The sequence below is a fragment of the Solanum dulcamara genome, chromosome 7 (genome assembly GCF_947179165.1).
Source record: "Solanum dulcamara chromosome 7, daSolDulc1.2, whole genome shotgun sequence".
In the NCBI taxonomy this organism is placed as follows: Eukaryota; Viridiplantae; Streptophyta; class Magnoliopsida; order Solanales; family Solanaceae; genus Solanum; species Solanum dulcamara.
The window spans coordinates 78,377,919-78,393,502 of record NC_077243.1 but is presented as its reverse complement, the minus strand read 5'-3'; the positions used below and the strand labels follow the sequence as shown (position 1 = coordinate 78,393,502).

At 34.4% G+C, this 15,584-nt stretch overlaps 2 protein-coding genes across 2 annotated transcripts; both read left to right on the top strand.

The window, feature by feature from the left end:
- Positions 1-216: 216 nt before the first annotated feature.
- LOC129896159 (transmembrane emp24 domain-containing protein p24beta3-like) lies at positions 217-7,230 on the top strand. Its single transcript, XM_055971996.1, has 4 exons — positions 217-591; positions 5,139-5,325; positions 5,435-5,542; positions 6,876-7,230. Exons 1-4 carry the CDS (start codon positions 370-372, stop codon positions 7,007-7,009), a joined length of 651 nt encoding a protein of 216 aa, XP_055827971.1. The 5' UTR covers positions 217-369; the 3' UTR covers positions 7,010-7,230.
- A 3,131-nt stretch (positions 7,231-10,361) lies between these two features.
- LOC129896776 (ATP sulfurylase 1, chloroplastic-like) lies at positions 10,362-15,514 on the top strand. The gene is made up of 5 exons (XM_055972741.1): positions 10,362-10,954; positions 13,357-13,762; positions 14,094-14,354; positions 14,432-14,518; positions 14,946-15,514. The coding sequence occupies exons 1-5, from the start codon at positions 10,443-10,445 to the stop codon at positions 15,081-15,083; spliced, it is 1,404 nt and encodes a 467-aa protein (XP_055828716.1). The 5' UTR covers positions 10,362-10,442; the 3' UTR covers positions 15,084-15,514.
- Positions 15,515-15,584: the final 70 nt, after the last annotated feature.

The window sequence follows — 15,584 nt, the reverse complement described above, 5'->3', positions numbered from 1 at the left end:
AATCTGATATCCCAATACTAATAAGCCAATAAGCCAATTTTACGGATGAGTTATCGATAACGGACGGTTTTGAACAGCCCTACCTACATCTGCCTCTATTAATATTTATTTCCTTCATTTTTGAACGTGAATAAATGTATATTTAAATTTAAATAAACACACATTATATATAACATTTGACATGAGATATATTCAAATAAATTATGTCATTTGCAATAACTCGCAATATAAAAACTTCTCACAGCATAAAGTCAAAACTCCATCTCCGCACGTCATATACACGTCTCCGTTCCAGTGACCCAATTCCCCCAAAAATATTGTGCATTACCATAATTCCGGCGAGAAAAAACTGAGAATCCGTCGGACGGAATGGAAATCGGAGCCGGAGGAAAGTGCTCCAAGGTATTAGCTTTGGTAGCTATTTTAGTATTCAGCTTCGTCAGCGACCTATCGGCGTTATCGGTGACGGTAAACGACGTAGAGTGCGTTCAGGAATACGTGCTGTATGAAGGCGATACAATTTCAGGGAACTTCGTTGTTGTAGATCATGAGATCTTCTGGAGCTCGGATCATCCCGGCATCGATTTCACTGTATGACTTTTTTTGTTCCCCCTTTCTCTGAAGTATAAATCCTTGATCTTAATGCTTAGTTATTTGAAATGTGAAGTTGATTTAGTTTGACTGTTGCCAGATCCTGTTTTTATAGATTAAAAAGGGATAGCAACAACAATATACTGTAATCCTACTGGTGGGGTCTGGAGAGGGCAGAGTCTCTACTTTTAGAAATAGAGAGACTAAGATAGAGAGGTTGATTCCGATAGATATTTAGCTTAAGATAAAGTATTTCCAAGCAGTTTGAGATTGAAAAGGGATAAATCCCCTTTAAATTTGATATTGTATGCAAAAAGCTAACTAGTTATCTGACCTGAGGGTGTGGTATAGACGGATAGTGGTCAATGAACTCGGAGTAGAACCATGAGGTGTTAGGTTCAAATCCACAGATACACTAGGTGATTTCTCCCATTAGGCTAAGTTTTGGGGAGGTAGAAGATATTTGGTGGAATAGTTGATGTAGTATCATCAAAAATAAAATGAACTAATCATATGTCCTCTTTATGCACCTGAAGCACTGATGGTTGACCATCCTCTTCCTCAATCCTCAGGTTCTTCCCACCCTTTAAATCTGGAGTTCACCAACTTTTTTGCAACTAATGCGCAACCTTGCATGTGCCTATCTTCCATGAAGGCATTACAAAAGAAAGCAACTTTGCAAAAATTTTATAGATGCTTATTATTAGACTTCTAGCTTTGAAGTTCTTTCTTGACAGTGGAGATACTTTCCACCATAATAATGGGAAAGATGTATTAGCTCTCTTTCATACATGCCCTTTTTTATGGAAAAAAATTGTTCTTTGATATCATTTTTTGACTAAACTATTGACATTTTGAAAGAACGCCATAAGAAACCGGGGGATTGAATTAAAAGAGACTTTTGAGAGTGTAAATAAAAAAAATAGGACACGAGTCTTGAAAATGAAGTAAAAGGGACTCTTTTTTAATTAGTGATAATGACACATATTTTAAGAACCCACAAGTTTTTTTAATTTACAAAAGACGCCTTCTCTTTTGTTTCCTGCCCCTCATCCACCCCTCAGCCCCATCCTCCCCAACCTCCCCTCCTCCACGTCATCATCACCTCCAAACAACTGGCAGATGTTTAAACATTTGTCTAAACAACTAACAAATGTTTTCATATCTCGGTCTCCAAAACAATTAGCAAATATTTTCATCTCTCTCCAAACAACTAGCTGATATTTAAAATATTCTCATTGTTTTAACTAAAGAATCATAAAAAACACCTAAACAACTTAGGTTGTTTAAATATCTTTTGGTTGTTTGAACTAAGCAACTTTTGGTTGTTTAAACAATTTTTGGTTGTTTAAACAACTTTTGTTGTTTGAACTAAACAACTTAGGGTAGTTTAAACAACATCTCTTGGTTGGTTGAACAACTCCTGTTTATATAAACAACATATCAATTTTTTTTTATAATTTTCACAATCAAATCGGAGTGAAGATAAAAATGAGGATGACAACATCCGAAGAAGAAGAAGATGAAAACACAAAAAGTTTGAAAAGAAAGGGAAAACGGAGAAGAAAAAAGGCAAAGAAGTTTAGGAAGAAGAAGATGAAAGGGAAAAGGAACAAGAGCGTTTAAAAAAATGGAGAAAAGAAAAGAGAAGAGAAGAGAGGAGGGAAAAGGAGAACAGAGGTTTAAAAAAATGGAGAAAATGAATGGAATTTAGGGTTTTATTAAAAGTTTTTGATCTTTTAATTTTTACCCTAAACTTTTAAATATTCTAATTCAACCCCATCTCTTCATAATTAACCCCTAATTAAATGTTTATAACAAAAGAAAAAGAAAAAAAAATAGAAATCCCCTATCCTTCATTCCACTCTCAAAAATCCCTTTTAGCTCATTTTCCCTAAGAAACCATCAAAAGCTTGGGAGTTTGTCCCCAAGGCAATTCTTAACTATTTACCAATCCTTCCTGAAAATTCCTCTCCAACCACTCCCCCCTTATCTCCTATCCCCTGCCCCCTCCTCCTTCCCCATAATGTACTGCTAAAGGCTACATCCTCCAATCTAAGACTCCAAACGACATCCTCCCTATATAGATATATATAGAACCCTTCAATTTCACTTCCATCTGCTCTTCTCCCTTGAAAACTAATCCCTACAACTCAATTTCTCTAAGAAGTTTCTTCATTTGTTCACTATAGCTGGAGCAATGGAAAAATTGTATACAATATCTTTCGTTTAACGGTTTAACCATATCACCCTTTAATTTTGCATGTAACTAGTTTCCGGAGCAATTGAGATTGGATCACATTTGTTTTTTAAACAAAAATAAACCTTTTGTCATATGGTTTTGCTTTGTTCCAGATTTATATTTGTTTTCTTCTTCTAAGAAAAAGAGTTCTTCTTAGCTTTGCATGTACATATTCTTCTTCTACCTCATACATATAGCTGCAAGGTCTCTTCTACTTAGATTACTTAGAAGAAGAACAAAAGAAAGTGAAGATGAGTTCCGCTGCTGGACTTCAACTTAAATTGAATTCGAGTCGAAATTTCTTTGCTAGGTATATGGAACGAAAATCGCAGAGGAGAATATTTTCCACAAAAAGTATTGGTTTGTTTAAGGTTTTGGTTGTGTTAATTGTCAAAGTTTATTTAGAATGATCATGATTTACATTCAGGTTAGGAAATATCTTATTTTCTACTTCCTGATGTTTTAAGATGAAAATCATTAAAAGAGGGGAAATTGTTTATGCCTTTGAGAAGATGGACATTTTTGACAGGAGTATAACCTAGCACAAGTCCTATTCTTGTATGACTTCATCTGCGCCTAAATACCATTGTAGATGCTCCCAGTGTTGTCCAAAAGCTAGCATCAATTTTACTTCTCTACATTGTCCTTACCACCATAACCCTCTAAACCACCCTCCAGGACAATCATATCTCCCATTTTAACTTCTAAGACATTAAAAAAGATGATTAACGAAATGATTTTCCTTCACTAAAGCATCCTAATACTTTTTATGTGGAAATATCTTTTCTATTAGCTAAGTTGAGCTTAAAATTTGTTATATGTTTTATGGTTTACGATAAGTAAGCAAAGCATATTTTACTTCTCTTTTGCTACCCATTAAATCCATATCTCTTTTGTTTCTTTATTCTTATTCTTGCTCTTTGCCTCTTTCTAAGTCTAAAATAGGCAGTTGATTATCAACCCATGATTTGAGATGTGGGAAGGCAATGAAGTTTTTGCCTTTTAGCATAATTAAAAGTTGAAAGCAGTGCTTAAGTTCACAAAATCCACAAGACTATTGCTTTGGACATTGATCCCCTATGTCCGTTAAGAAGCATCCTTTATATTGAAACAGAGTGTATCAGAGCTTTGTAGATTAAGAGAGAGGCCAATTAGTTTGATAGCTTAGTACTTCTATATCTACAAACTTCATGATTTCCAGATTTCTCTACACTGAGTATGTTGTTGTTGTCATTGCTTAGGTATGTGCTCTGCTCCGACTAGCTTGGCCTTGCGCTGACCTATGAGCTTCTGCCTACTTTTGAGTCCCAAGTTGTCAAACAGAGCTATCTTATCTGATCCCAGAGGCCAGACAAACTTAAGCATTAAATCATAACATTAGAGTTTGGATTAGCTAACTTCACTTAGATCCTATGTGTTTGATGCTCTCTGAAGGGATAACCCTCAGCTAGGATTGACCCTCTCAGTCGATGTAGCATAGGATTTACCATTTGTCTCACTCAGCCTAGATGCATCAATGAAACAGATCTTTCAAGCATCCTTTGCTGAGCGGTGAGCTTATAAACCAATACCTATTGGGGCAGCTTACACAGAGTGATACTACTCAAGTAGGGATTTCTGTAGTTCCAGGTTGCTCCCTAGATTTTCTTATCCAGCCTTAGCTCTTCAGCTCTGTTGCTCTCTATCATTTTCAATGAACCTCACTTTTTTGGGGGGTGAGGATCATACCACTATCGGTGACTTCGGAAACCATTCTCCTACTATACAACTACTTCATCCTTCTTCACAATTCTATTCTTCTCCTCTCTCCACCTCGTACAGCCTCTTCTGCACATTCTCAAACCCACTAGCTCTTATGTGCGAAGCTTATTCCCAACTATCAACCATCTACCATTCTTGACGGGGGAAGGTTGAAGATGGAATAGATAAGTATGATTGTCCTTTGTGCTCATAAGAAGTCATGGGAATTCAACTTCTCTTTGTGTGAAATCAGTTTCTAACTCATTGCCATGTCTTTGCATGGCTGATAAATGTGTTATGGTTCCCATGATCATAAATTAGAGTAATGCAACTAATTGAATGTAATAAAGGAAGTGACGAACGCACTTTGTATGACTTAATAGCATGGCCTCAATTTACTCGAGAAATTAAAGTTGAAGATATGCTCGAAATGAAAATATTTTACACAAGCATAACACAGAGTACATTCTTTTTCTTTTGATTCCGCTTTCTCTCTTCTGCTACTTAGGAAAATAGAATACAACCCAAGATGTGTTCCTTTTGCTGAATTTTTTTACTCATGCAGGTGACATCACCGGGAGGAAATGTCGTTCACACAATGAAGGGAACATCAGGTGATAAGTTTGAGTTCAAGGCCCCAAGGAGTGGGATGTTCAATTTCTGTTTTCATAATCCACATTCATCGCCAGAAACAGTCTCGTTCTACATACATATTGGACACATTTCCAATGAGCATGACCTTGCCAAAGATGGTTTGTCTTCTTTGCTGCAGTATTGTTCTTTCATGGCTAGGATTAAGCTTGTTATATGTTCTGTTTGTCCATTCCTCTTCTTAGTTATACTCTTTACTGACCTTTGCAGAACATTTGGACCCCGTCAATGTCAAAATTGCCGAACTAAGAGAGGCATTGGAGTCAGTTACAGCAGAGCAGAATTACTTGAAAGCACGTGATTCTCGTCATCGTCGTAGTGAGTCTTGAATCTTTTCCTTGATAGAAAACTTAATTGATTTCTACTTCTAAAGATTTATATGTATAAAAATGTTTACCTTCCAGCAATCATTCCCTAGTTTATTACCTGGTTTGGTAGATTTGCTTTTTAATGAGATATTTCTCATTACTCAACAGAGGCAGCTATTTCTTTTTCGTGTGAACCTAATAATGGTTAATTCTGAAATGGTCAAACCAACCATTGACTGGGTATGGACGTTTAGCGAAGACCGTTGTTGATAAGTCATAATGTGTTCTTAAGATACTAACATCTGATGACTGGGGAATCACTCTGATTTAGCAACCTATTTGGTTTATTAGAATATTTGGACAGGCTAATAGTTTTTGGATGCTGATAATTGCTGGAATAATGTCAATATACTGCTGTTAGTATATTTTGGTTATATGTATCTTGGGTTGAAATTTTCTCCAGCACTTAAAAAAGTTTATTCCTCTGATTCCGAAAATGATCCTTTTTCTCATTTACTATCTGTCCAATTGCTTTATGAATTGAACAAAGCTATGGTTTAAAGTACTTTGAGCATCATCGCTAAGAGATTAAGGTGAAGTTCTCTGTTATTTGAAGAATTGCACTCTTCTATCGCTGAAATGTTGTAGTATCGTTTTTCTTCTCAACTGCTAAATGTGTCTTTAGGTATATATATTTATTTGTTCTTATTTCTTATGATAGATGGGAAGTCTTCTGATAGTTTTTTGTTTGCATTTTTTTTCCTAATTAGCTTATCAACTCCCCGACACCTTTTTATCATCCTGGCGTCGAGCTATTTTTCCACAGGACCTCCCCTACAGTATCGTCACCGCGGCTACGGCTAGCCGATCTTATCATTCCATAAAAAAAATCTATATGTATAGAGAGATCCCCTAGATATACAAATAGAATAGGTGTTCATGGATAGACACACATTCCATTGATTCTAAGTTTTTGGGCTGAAAAAGCTCGTCAATCCAAATGAATCATTCTTCTGGACTCTCTTCCCTCCCCACCCCGAAACTGACCCACGGCACAGCGCCCATTCGCTTCGCGCGCGGGAAGGCAACGAAGTTTAGTTCATGACAGTACTATAAGAATCGGTACGGAACAATCCCACCTGTAACTGTACAGGCTCCCATAACAATAACATATTTTGGTTTAGGTATTTGTTATTGTATCTTTATCCTGGAGCTTCAAAGGACAGAAAAATCATTCATTCCTTTTACTATTTCATTTATGACTTCCATTGTAATAGAAATACCTGTCTTAGGGAGATAGAATTTGAACTGTTGTATTTTGACGTGCATGTTTTCTGGTGCAGCTAATCAGAGCACAAGGGACCGTGTTATATTTTACACCGTCGCTGAGTATATTCTGCTTATATTAGCTAGCGGAGTACAAGTGATGTACATTCGAAGCTTATTCAGTAAGTCCATTGGTTATAATCGTATCTGATGACAAATTTTACAATGCTGCATACGGTCTTTTTTCCGTTGTGGTCCTACAGGAACTTAATTTAGTTGAGAGAAAAGTATCATTCTGGCAGGACTATTTCTGAATTATTTCAAAAGATCAAATGTACTAAAGGTACTTTGTAGTTTGGATGAAATGTCTTGACATTGGTTTATGTTGTATTTGAGTAATTTACAACTGATAAGTTCCAACTTTTACAATTATTTACTATCTCTGTTTTCAAATATTGAATTTTATTTATTTATTGACAAATTGAACTTGTTTTAAATTATTTATTCTTTTGGAAAAATAAGAATTACCTTTGTCAAACTTATCCTTACTGGTTACTATGCGATGAATAGTTAAATATTAACTTTGACTTCCTCAGTAAATCAAAGTTTCCTTCTTTTCGTGAAAATTCTAAATCAAAAGAATAAACAAATATTCTCCACCCATTTTTTTTTTATAGAGATAAGATACCAAAAGATAGAGATAGTCTGGGTGTGTTCGGTACGAAGAGAAATATTTTTGATCGAAATTTTTTTTCTAGAAAATATTATGTTGGAAAATAAGTGAGTTTTTTATTTATTTTTTAAGTGTTTGATAAGTAAGTAAAAAAATATTATCCTAATATATTTATATGTAATTTAGCAAAATACTATATAAACGAATGGGATAGGAATGGGGGATTGGGGATGTTAGATGAGTAGGAAAAAAACAACTTGAAATGTTATTTATAAAATTTATTTTCTCTATTTTAATTTGAGTATTTATATTCATTTTATTCTTAAATTTTATATCCAGACTTTTAATACCATCATCATATAAATGAAGCTAATTGTAGCACTTTCGAATCCAACTAAAAATTAAAGATAAGATATATAATGCAATATCATGATGAATAAAATTCAATGGCCTTTGACTAGCTTGGTTGGCCAATTTTATTTAAAATCATTTGTCTCTTTCCTGGATAGTAGGGTGGGCGTCCGGTTTGATTTTGCGAAAGTTTAATTTGGTTTTTGATTTTGAAAAAGTGTGTACCGTTTTTGAGCCAAATTAGATCGATTCAGTTTATTTCGATATTTTTCAAAAAAAAATTTGGTGCGCATAAAAAATTAAAAGGTCATAAGGTAATTCACAATTCACACTCTTCTTTTAAGTTATAAGTTATATTAGTTGTCATTCACATTTCACTGCCCAAATAACCATTAACTAATAAGGAATAATATCAATTAGTTAGTTGTTCGCACTTCAAAGTAACAACTAATAACATTGTGGAATTGAATCAAAATATATATATAATAAAATTTTAAAATATATTTTATATTTATTTAATAAAACTTCAATTCTTTAGTGCAGCGTAAAATTGTAATCCTAATATTGGATATCGAATCGAAGAATCGAAGTTTTCAAAAAAAAGAACCAACATCAAAAAATCAAATTAGTTTGGTTCAGTACGATTTTTCGATATTTATGCCCACTCCGAGATAGTGGAGAAGAAAAGTTTATTTTTAGGACCATCTTCGAATCTAGCCTTAAAATTGTGCAAGGTTCATTCATTGGAAAAGGTTAAGTGCATGTGCTTTAATTTATTAGTAATTTTCCAAAAATAAATAGGAGTAGTTGTTTGTACAAGTTTGAATTCAAACTTTTTTAAAAAGAGGATCTCTAGAAAGTACTTTTTTAAAAAATAAATAAAGTATTCTGTGAATTAATAATTAAAAATATATATAAATTATACTTTCTTTATTTCATATTAAATGAATTTTTAAGAAATTTTTCATTGTTTAAAATAATTAAATTGTTCAAAGTTTAAAATAGATATTTGAAACTTTTTTCATATTTGTCCTTTCATTTATTGAAGTTTTATATTTTTCAGGAGATAAATTACACTACTTGTAAAGTTATATTTATGATTTTACAAAAGGCAATAATGAAAGTATAGTTCAAATTATATCCTTAAATATTTTTTTTAATATATGTGCATTAATTCACAAATTTATTTAATATAAAATGGAGAAATTACTATCTTTTTGCTATATACATTATTCTATTTATCTAGTTACCTAAACTATTACTCATCCCTCTTTATCGAGCCATGCTTATGTAAAGGGTGCGCCACCTAATAACAACTATAACAACTTAAATAATGAATTGGCTTATATGCGTTTGTTATCATAAGTGATATTATAATTCAATATTCAGGTGTTTTTAATATATAAAAATCTTTATACTATCTGCGTGTATAATTAAAAATAAAATAAAATATGTCCCTGACATATAGAAGTGATTCAGTATAATCAGTACAAAAAAAAAATATTTCCTAAATGACACAATTAATATCCCCCTCCAATATTTTATTTTAGTTTTAATCATATAATATAAAATCACCAACTCATTGTCCAAATTCCAAACGGCTATAAATCTTTTGACTGTCTACATTAAACAGCGATAACAAACATGACCTATATATTTTCATCGATGGGGTCGGAGAAGAATGATATATATAGAGAGAGAGATATTTTTTTTTATTTTAGTGGGGATATTAGTGTTGTTTTGATAAACTTTTAAAAAATATTTTATTATAAAAAAAATTAAATAGAAAGTTAGGATGAAAATACTAAACAATAAAAATACAAATAATAAAAATTGTAAAGAACATGACAGAAATAATAAAATTAATGAATAAAATAATACAAACACAATAATAAAAATATTGATAAGTAAATAGATAGATGCTCCAGACTAGAATCTTATTCATAATTGAAAAAAATATATCGTTATATATGTTGAGATTCTAATATTCTAATCTACAACTTTAAATGAGTCTCTATTAAAAAATTGTTTTAACGTCTCGTAACTATTACTTTAACTCCTTTTATATAATTATGAAATCGACTGAACTTTATCAATTCCAACGCAATTTGTTCTTTTGGAGTCGACATAACAAACTACATAAGCTTCCCAACAAAACCAACGTAACTTGAATTCGAATAATTATTTTTTTTAATTATCATGATATAACAACTATCCATTCTGAAAATTTCTATCACTAAAAATAAAGAAAACGCTAAATTATTGACTAATCATCGATACAACAACAACAATTCAGTGAAATCCCACGACATGGGGTATTGACTAATCATCTATCTTAATCTAAAACAATATTTTCAACAAACTAAAAATATGTCATATCTTATCTAATCATCTTTCCTCATTTCTTCCTCAATCTATTAATTTCTCGCACCTCCTTAATAAAGACATGATATATTAGTAGTAGAGTGGTCCAAGGAAAATCAATACTTATTTTATATTCCTAAATTCTCCCTCCAGTTTTTATTTTATTGATAAAAAATCCTATAAAAATAAAAGCCACAAACTCATTTTCAGCTTAAGCCTAAAAGAGAGAAAAGAAGAAGAGCTCTCTGCAACTCCAATGGCGGCCATAACCTCTCTTTCTTTCAAAACTCCAACAAAAATTCAATCTTTACCCAAAACCCATTACGCCATACCTCTCAATCTTCCTTTTTCATGCCGTTCCAAATCCAAAAGAACCGGGTTAATCGGGTCCCGGAACAGAATCCGTTGCGGGTTGTTGATTGAACCTGACGGAGGAAAACTCGTAGAGCTTTTCGTTGAGGAATCACAAAGAGAATTGAAGAGAGAAGATGCTTTTAAAATGCCCCAAATTAAGCTTACGAAGATTGATCTTGAATGGGTTCATGTGTTAAGTGAAGGATGGGCTAGTCCATTGAAAGGGTTTATGAGAGAATCTGAGTTCCTCCAAACTCTTCATTTTAATTCGATTCGTCTAGAAGATGGGTCTGTTGTTAACATGTCGGTTCCGATTGTGCTCGCCATTGATGATTCTCAGAAGAATCAAATTGGTGGGTCGAGTAATGTTGCCCTTGTTGATGATGAAAACAACCCCATTGCCATTCTTAGCGAGTAAGAGAAATTTCTGTGTTTTATTTTTAACTTACACAAAATTTAAGCAGGGGAAGCAAAAAAAAGAAGGTGATTTTTTATTCCCATTTATCCTCACAAACTGATAAGAAAGACACGGGGAACCAAGCATGGGCGTGCTAAAGCATGTTCGCGCTGTCAAAGCATTCTTTCTGAAAAAGTCTGTAGGCCCCTACTTTAGTTCTCTTTTGGGGGCTTACAAGGGTGTTCCGTTAGCAACGGCTCTTTAATGGAACTTTAGCCTTAGCTGGTCGTGACCAAGAAACCAAGTCTCAGTGGATAGAATTACGCGATACTTGTACTGGTGGGGTCAACAGGTACTCCATAGTGTGTCGAAGCTTTAGTGGATAGAATTACTCAGTAGTTATGAAGTAGCACGAACCTATGGAATTATTCCATATGTCCAAGTCTTAGGGGATACAGTTATTTTATACTTGTGCTGGTATTAGTTGAGGTATGAGCAAGCAAGCGGGTAGAATTACTCGGTACTTGTGTTGGTGGGTGTCAACAGGTACCCATAGAATTAATCATGTCTAAGCTTTAGTGGATAGAGTTACTCGATGCTTGTACTAATGAAATTAACTAGTACGTATGGAATTAGCCCATATGTTCAAGTTTAGTGGATAGAGTTATCTGATACCCGTGTTGATGGAAAGCTAATGGAAGGTAACAAGTACTTATGGAATTAATCCATATGTCCAAGTCTTAGTGGATAGAGTTATTTGTACCTGTGTTGGTGGGAGGTAGCAGGTACCGTGGAGTTAGTTGAGGTGTGTGATGCAAGCTAGTTGGGATACCACGGTTATATAGAATAAGAATTAAGATCCATTAAACTGTTATTTTCAACATTGATGTGACTGTTAATTTAATGTTTTTAGGTCACTATATGCAACGAAATCTGAATCGTACTTGTTAATGTTTACTTATGTGTGCTTATAGTGAATATTAAACTAATTGTTGACTTTCTGTAGATGTTTTTGCTTGAAAGTATGTTTTTAATGGTTTGCTTTGGTAAGAGGAACATGTTTTGAATTGATTAATCGGACTTATTTAAAAGGAAAGTTGGATTTTTTTATGCCAGTGCTTTATTTTGTAATTTGTAAGTGGCAATTCGGGTGACATGTCTTGGGTTATAATCTTCCTTTAGGATTTGGAGCAAAGTTTAAATCTATATAGCATAATGGTACTCAAGGAAAAAACAATTGTTTGTAGTAAGCAGTAACTTATTCAAGGTATTTCTATTATTTTAGAACGTTTCGTTTACTGGAAAGGAAATCCAAAGCTATCCCTTTGTTTTCAGAAAGATTTTGATGTTAAATGTGAAGATATTACAACCATTTCCTTTTTTTGAGTCATGAATATACCACCTAGCCTTGTATCTATACATATTCCAGGTGTCTGGATAATATTGGTGCATAGTTTCTCAAATGTTAGTTTGTCGATTTCCTTGCTATTCCCCCTGTTGGTGCATTTCTTCTGTTTTTTTTTTTTGTCACAAATAAATTTTCGAAGGAAAGGTTTACCCTGTAAAATTCTTAGATAGGATATCACAGTAGTTTACCATGTGAAATTGACTTATTTGAACAAACATCTCTGTCTAAAGATAAACTAAAGGTGATTCAGTGTTATGATTTAGTGCTCCCCATAATGTTAGCATGACAAGTAGGACAGGAGAAAACTTGTTCATACTTTTTTGTTAGTTACATTAGTGATTTTTCTTAAGATGCATGAAAAGAACATTCATTCTCCAAAAATCTCGAAAAGAATCAGAATCATATTATGTTTTCCCCAGGATAATTGGCTTGCCACCCTTCGAGTTGTTCTGAAATTGCTCATAAGAAGGCAGAAGCTTGATTATTTTCTATTTGTTTAAGGATGACAATTCATCATGTGCTTCGACTTTGTACATCCAAATAAGTTTGGTTGGCTTCCAATTGTATTTTCTAAGGATTAACATATTTCCAATTGCTTACAATCAATTTTGGTAACAAGCTGGAAGACGCCTATATTTCCTCTTCATCTCGGAATTCTTTTGCAAATCATAAGTATAAGAGAGCCTCAACAACTTGATACACTGGTGGAATCTCTATATGAAATATATTTCTTGTCTCCAATATCAGTAACCTTTGTTTTGATTTAATGACTGAAATTGTTCAAAAGGGGTTTAGTCTGTGATCTACTCAACGAATGCTTTATACATTTTCGAATGTGTCTTAGATATTGATCAGACTGATATTCTGCATTGGTTGTTTAGAAACTGATTTGGCCCTTTTTTCTGCTTTTACTGAATTTTATCATGTTTAGTACCTGCTTGTCAGCAACATAAGTATGTTTACTGTCTTTCTCAACTCTGATGTCTTTCCCTGTTAATTTGGTAATTGTAGTATCGAGATCTACAAGCATAACAAGGAAGAACGGATAGCAAGAACTTGGGGCACCACTGCCCCAGGTCTTCCTTATGTGGATGAAGCTATAACTCATGCTGGAAACTGGTTAATTGGTGGCGATTTAAAAGTTATAGATCCAGTCAAGTACCATGATGGTCTTGACAGGTTCCGGCTTTCACCTGCTGAACTTCGTGATGAATTCACAAGGCGAAATGCAGATGCAGTTTTTGCCTTTCAACTGAGAAATCCTGTGCATAATGGCCATGCACTATTGATGACTGACACGCGTCGGCGACTTCTCGAGATGGGATATAAGAATCCTGTCCTTTTGCTTCATCCTCTTGGAGGTTACACAAAGGCAGATGATGTTCCACTTCATTGGAGGATGAAGCAACATGAGAAGGTTTGTGCTTCTGTTTACCCGCCTGAATTTCTGTTTTTGGCATCAAAATAAGGCACTGAAAATGCTACCCTACTCAGATTTCTTCTCCCCTTCACCAGGCCAAGCTTTCACAGTCCTTTTTGCTCAAAGTTCCTTCTAACATCCGTTCCCTTCTGAACGTATCTGTTCTTGTGTTAATTACTGCTTAAAGAAAGTAAAACAGTTCTCAGTTTCTTTTTATCCCTTTTGTCACTGAAATTCGAGATAAAATTTGATTCACCTTCTCAGTTTGAGTTATGTACTGCCATAGTGTTGCTTTCCAACTCCTATACACAATTGGAACTCTTCTCAGGTACTTGAAGATGGGGTGCTTGATCCAGAGACAACTGTGGTTTCTATATTCCCATCTCCCATGCACTATGCTGGTCCAACCGAGGTGCAATGGCATGCAAAGGCTCGCATCAATGCAGGTGCTAACTTTTATATCGTGGGACGAGACCCAGCTGGAATGAGTCATCCTGTGGAAAAGAGAGATCTGTATGATGCAGATCATGGCAAGAAAGTCCTCAGTATGGCTCCAGGACTAGAACGGCTGAATATCTTACCTTTCAGGGTATGTCAACAAATTAGCCGTGGTTAAAGTGCAACACTTCCCTTTTTCTCTAATGCAAATACTAAATTTTCTTGTAGGTGGCTGCGTATGACAAGACTAAGAATGGAATGGCTTTCTTTGACCCCTCTAGGCCTCAAGATTTTATCTTCATTTCAGGCACCAAGGTTTCCAATCTCTCCATTGGCTCTCAGTGATTTACCTTACCTTACTTGGACTCTTCAAAAATATCACTGGGTATTTGTTGGATCTTCCAAAAGTAATGCAGTTTTCGAGGATCCAACATGGGTGCAATAGTATTTTTGGGGAATTCAAGGAACATAGGTTTTACCCCATTGCACCCCCAATCCCCTCGGAAAGGACCACTTCATTACATTCTCGATGCTCGGAGTCTTCAAAAATGTTGGCAGTTTTTTGAGAATCCAAGCAACATAGGTTTTACCCACTCCACCCCCAACCCTCGGAAAGGACCAACATTATACGATGCTAGATAAAAATAAAAATAATAATTAAAAAACGATGCTAGATTGATTATTCTGCTGCTGTACGGCGTTCAATATCACACAATTAATGCTTCCTTCTTTTTTTCTCCAGATGCGAATGCTTGCAAAGAACAAAGAGAGCCCTCCGAATGGATTTATGTGCCCGGGTGGTTGGAAGGTTTTGGTGGAATACTATGATAGTTTGGCTTCAGCTGAAAATGGCAGAGTTGCCGAACCTGTGCCTTCTTGAATGTTGTATCATCATTGAGAAAGTGATTTACAACATATTTGGGTTAGAAAAATCAACTTTTTTCTCCAAAAGACGAATAATAATAGTGAAGCATGGTATAGGTTGAGGAAAAAGTTTCTCCATCTTGTAAATTCATAGGGCTAAGTTTATTCACACATCTGTGATGCACCTATATTATAGGTACTTGCATTCATGAAAATGAGTTTCCAAGTTTTCAGGATGGATGGACTATGTAGTATAGAGGTTGGAGGATACATCATATGTATTTCATTCTTTTGAATAGATGAAAGCATAAACATTTGTTTTCATTCGTCGCCTTGGTTTCAGTTATCATATTATTCATTGTCATTAGGGCTAAGGTTGCGTATGCACCTCCTTCATTATAGTGAATATGTTGTTTGAAGTTTCAAAATCATTCAAATTTCTATTTAGTGCATTTGCCTTTTTATTTCACTATTACTTATTAGCTCTTAACCAATTCCAAAACCACACTATGGTGTT

Excerpts from the sequence above, each read along its gene's own strand:
- LOC129896776 (XM_055972741.1), top strand. The coding sequence starts at position 10,443 with ATGGCGGCCATAACCTCTCTTTCTTTCAAAACTCCAACAAAAATTCAA. Across the intron at positions 10,955-13,356 it reads CCCATTGCCATTCTTAGCGA|TATCGAGATCTACAAGCATA; the intron begins GTAAGAGAAATT and ends TGGTAATTGTAG. Across the intron at positions 13,763-14,093 it reads GGATGAAGCAACATGAGAAG|GTACTTGAAGATGGGGTGCT; the intron begins GTTTGTGCTTCT and ends AACTCTTCTCAG.
- LOC129896159 (XM_055971996.1), top strand. The coding sequence starts at position 370 with ATGGAAATCGGAGCCGGAGGAAAGTGCTCCAAGGTATTAGCTTTGGTA. Across the intron at positions 592-5,138 it reads ATCCCGGCATCGATTTCACT|GTGACATCACCGGGAGGAAA; the intron begins GTATGACTTTTT and ends TTACTCATGCAG. Across the intron at positions 5,326-5,434 it reads GCATGACCTTGCCAAAGATG|AACATTTGGACCCCGTCAAT; the intron begins GTTTGTCTTCTT and ends TGACCTTTGCAG.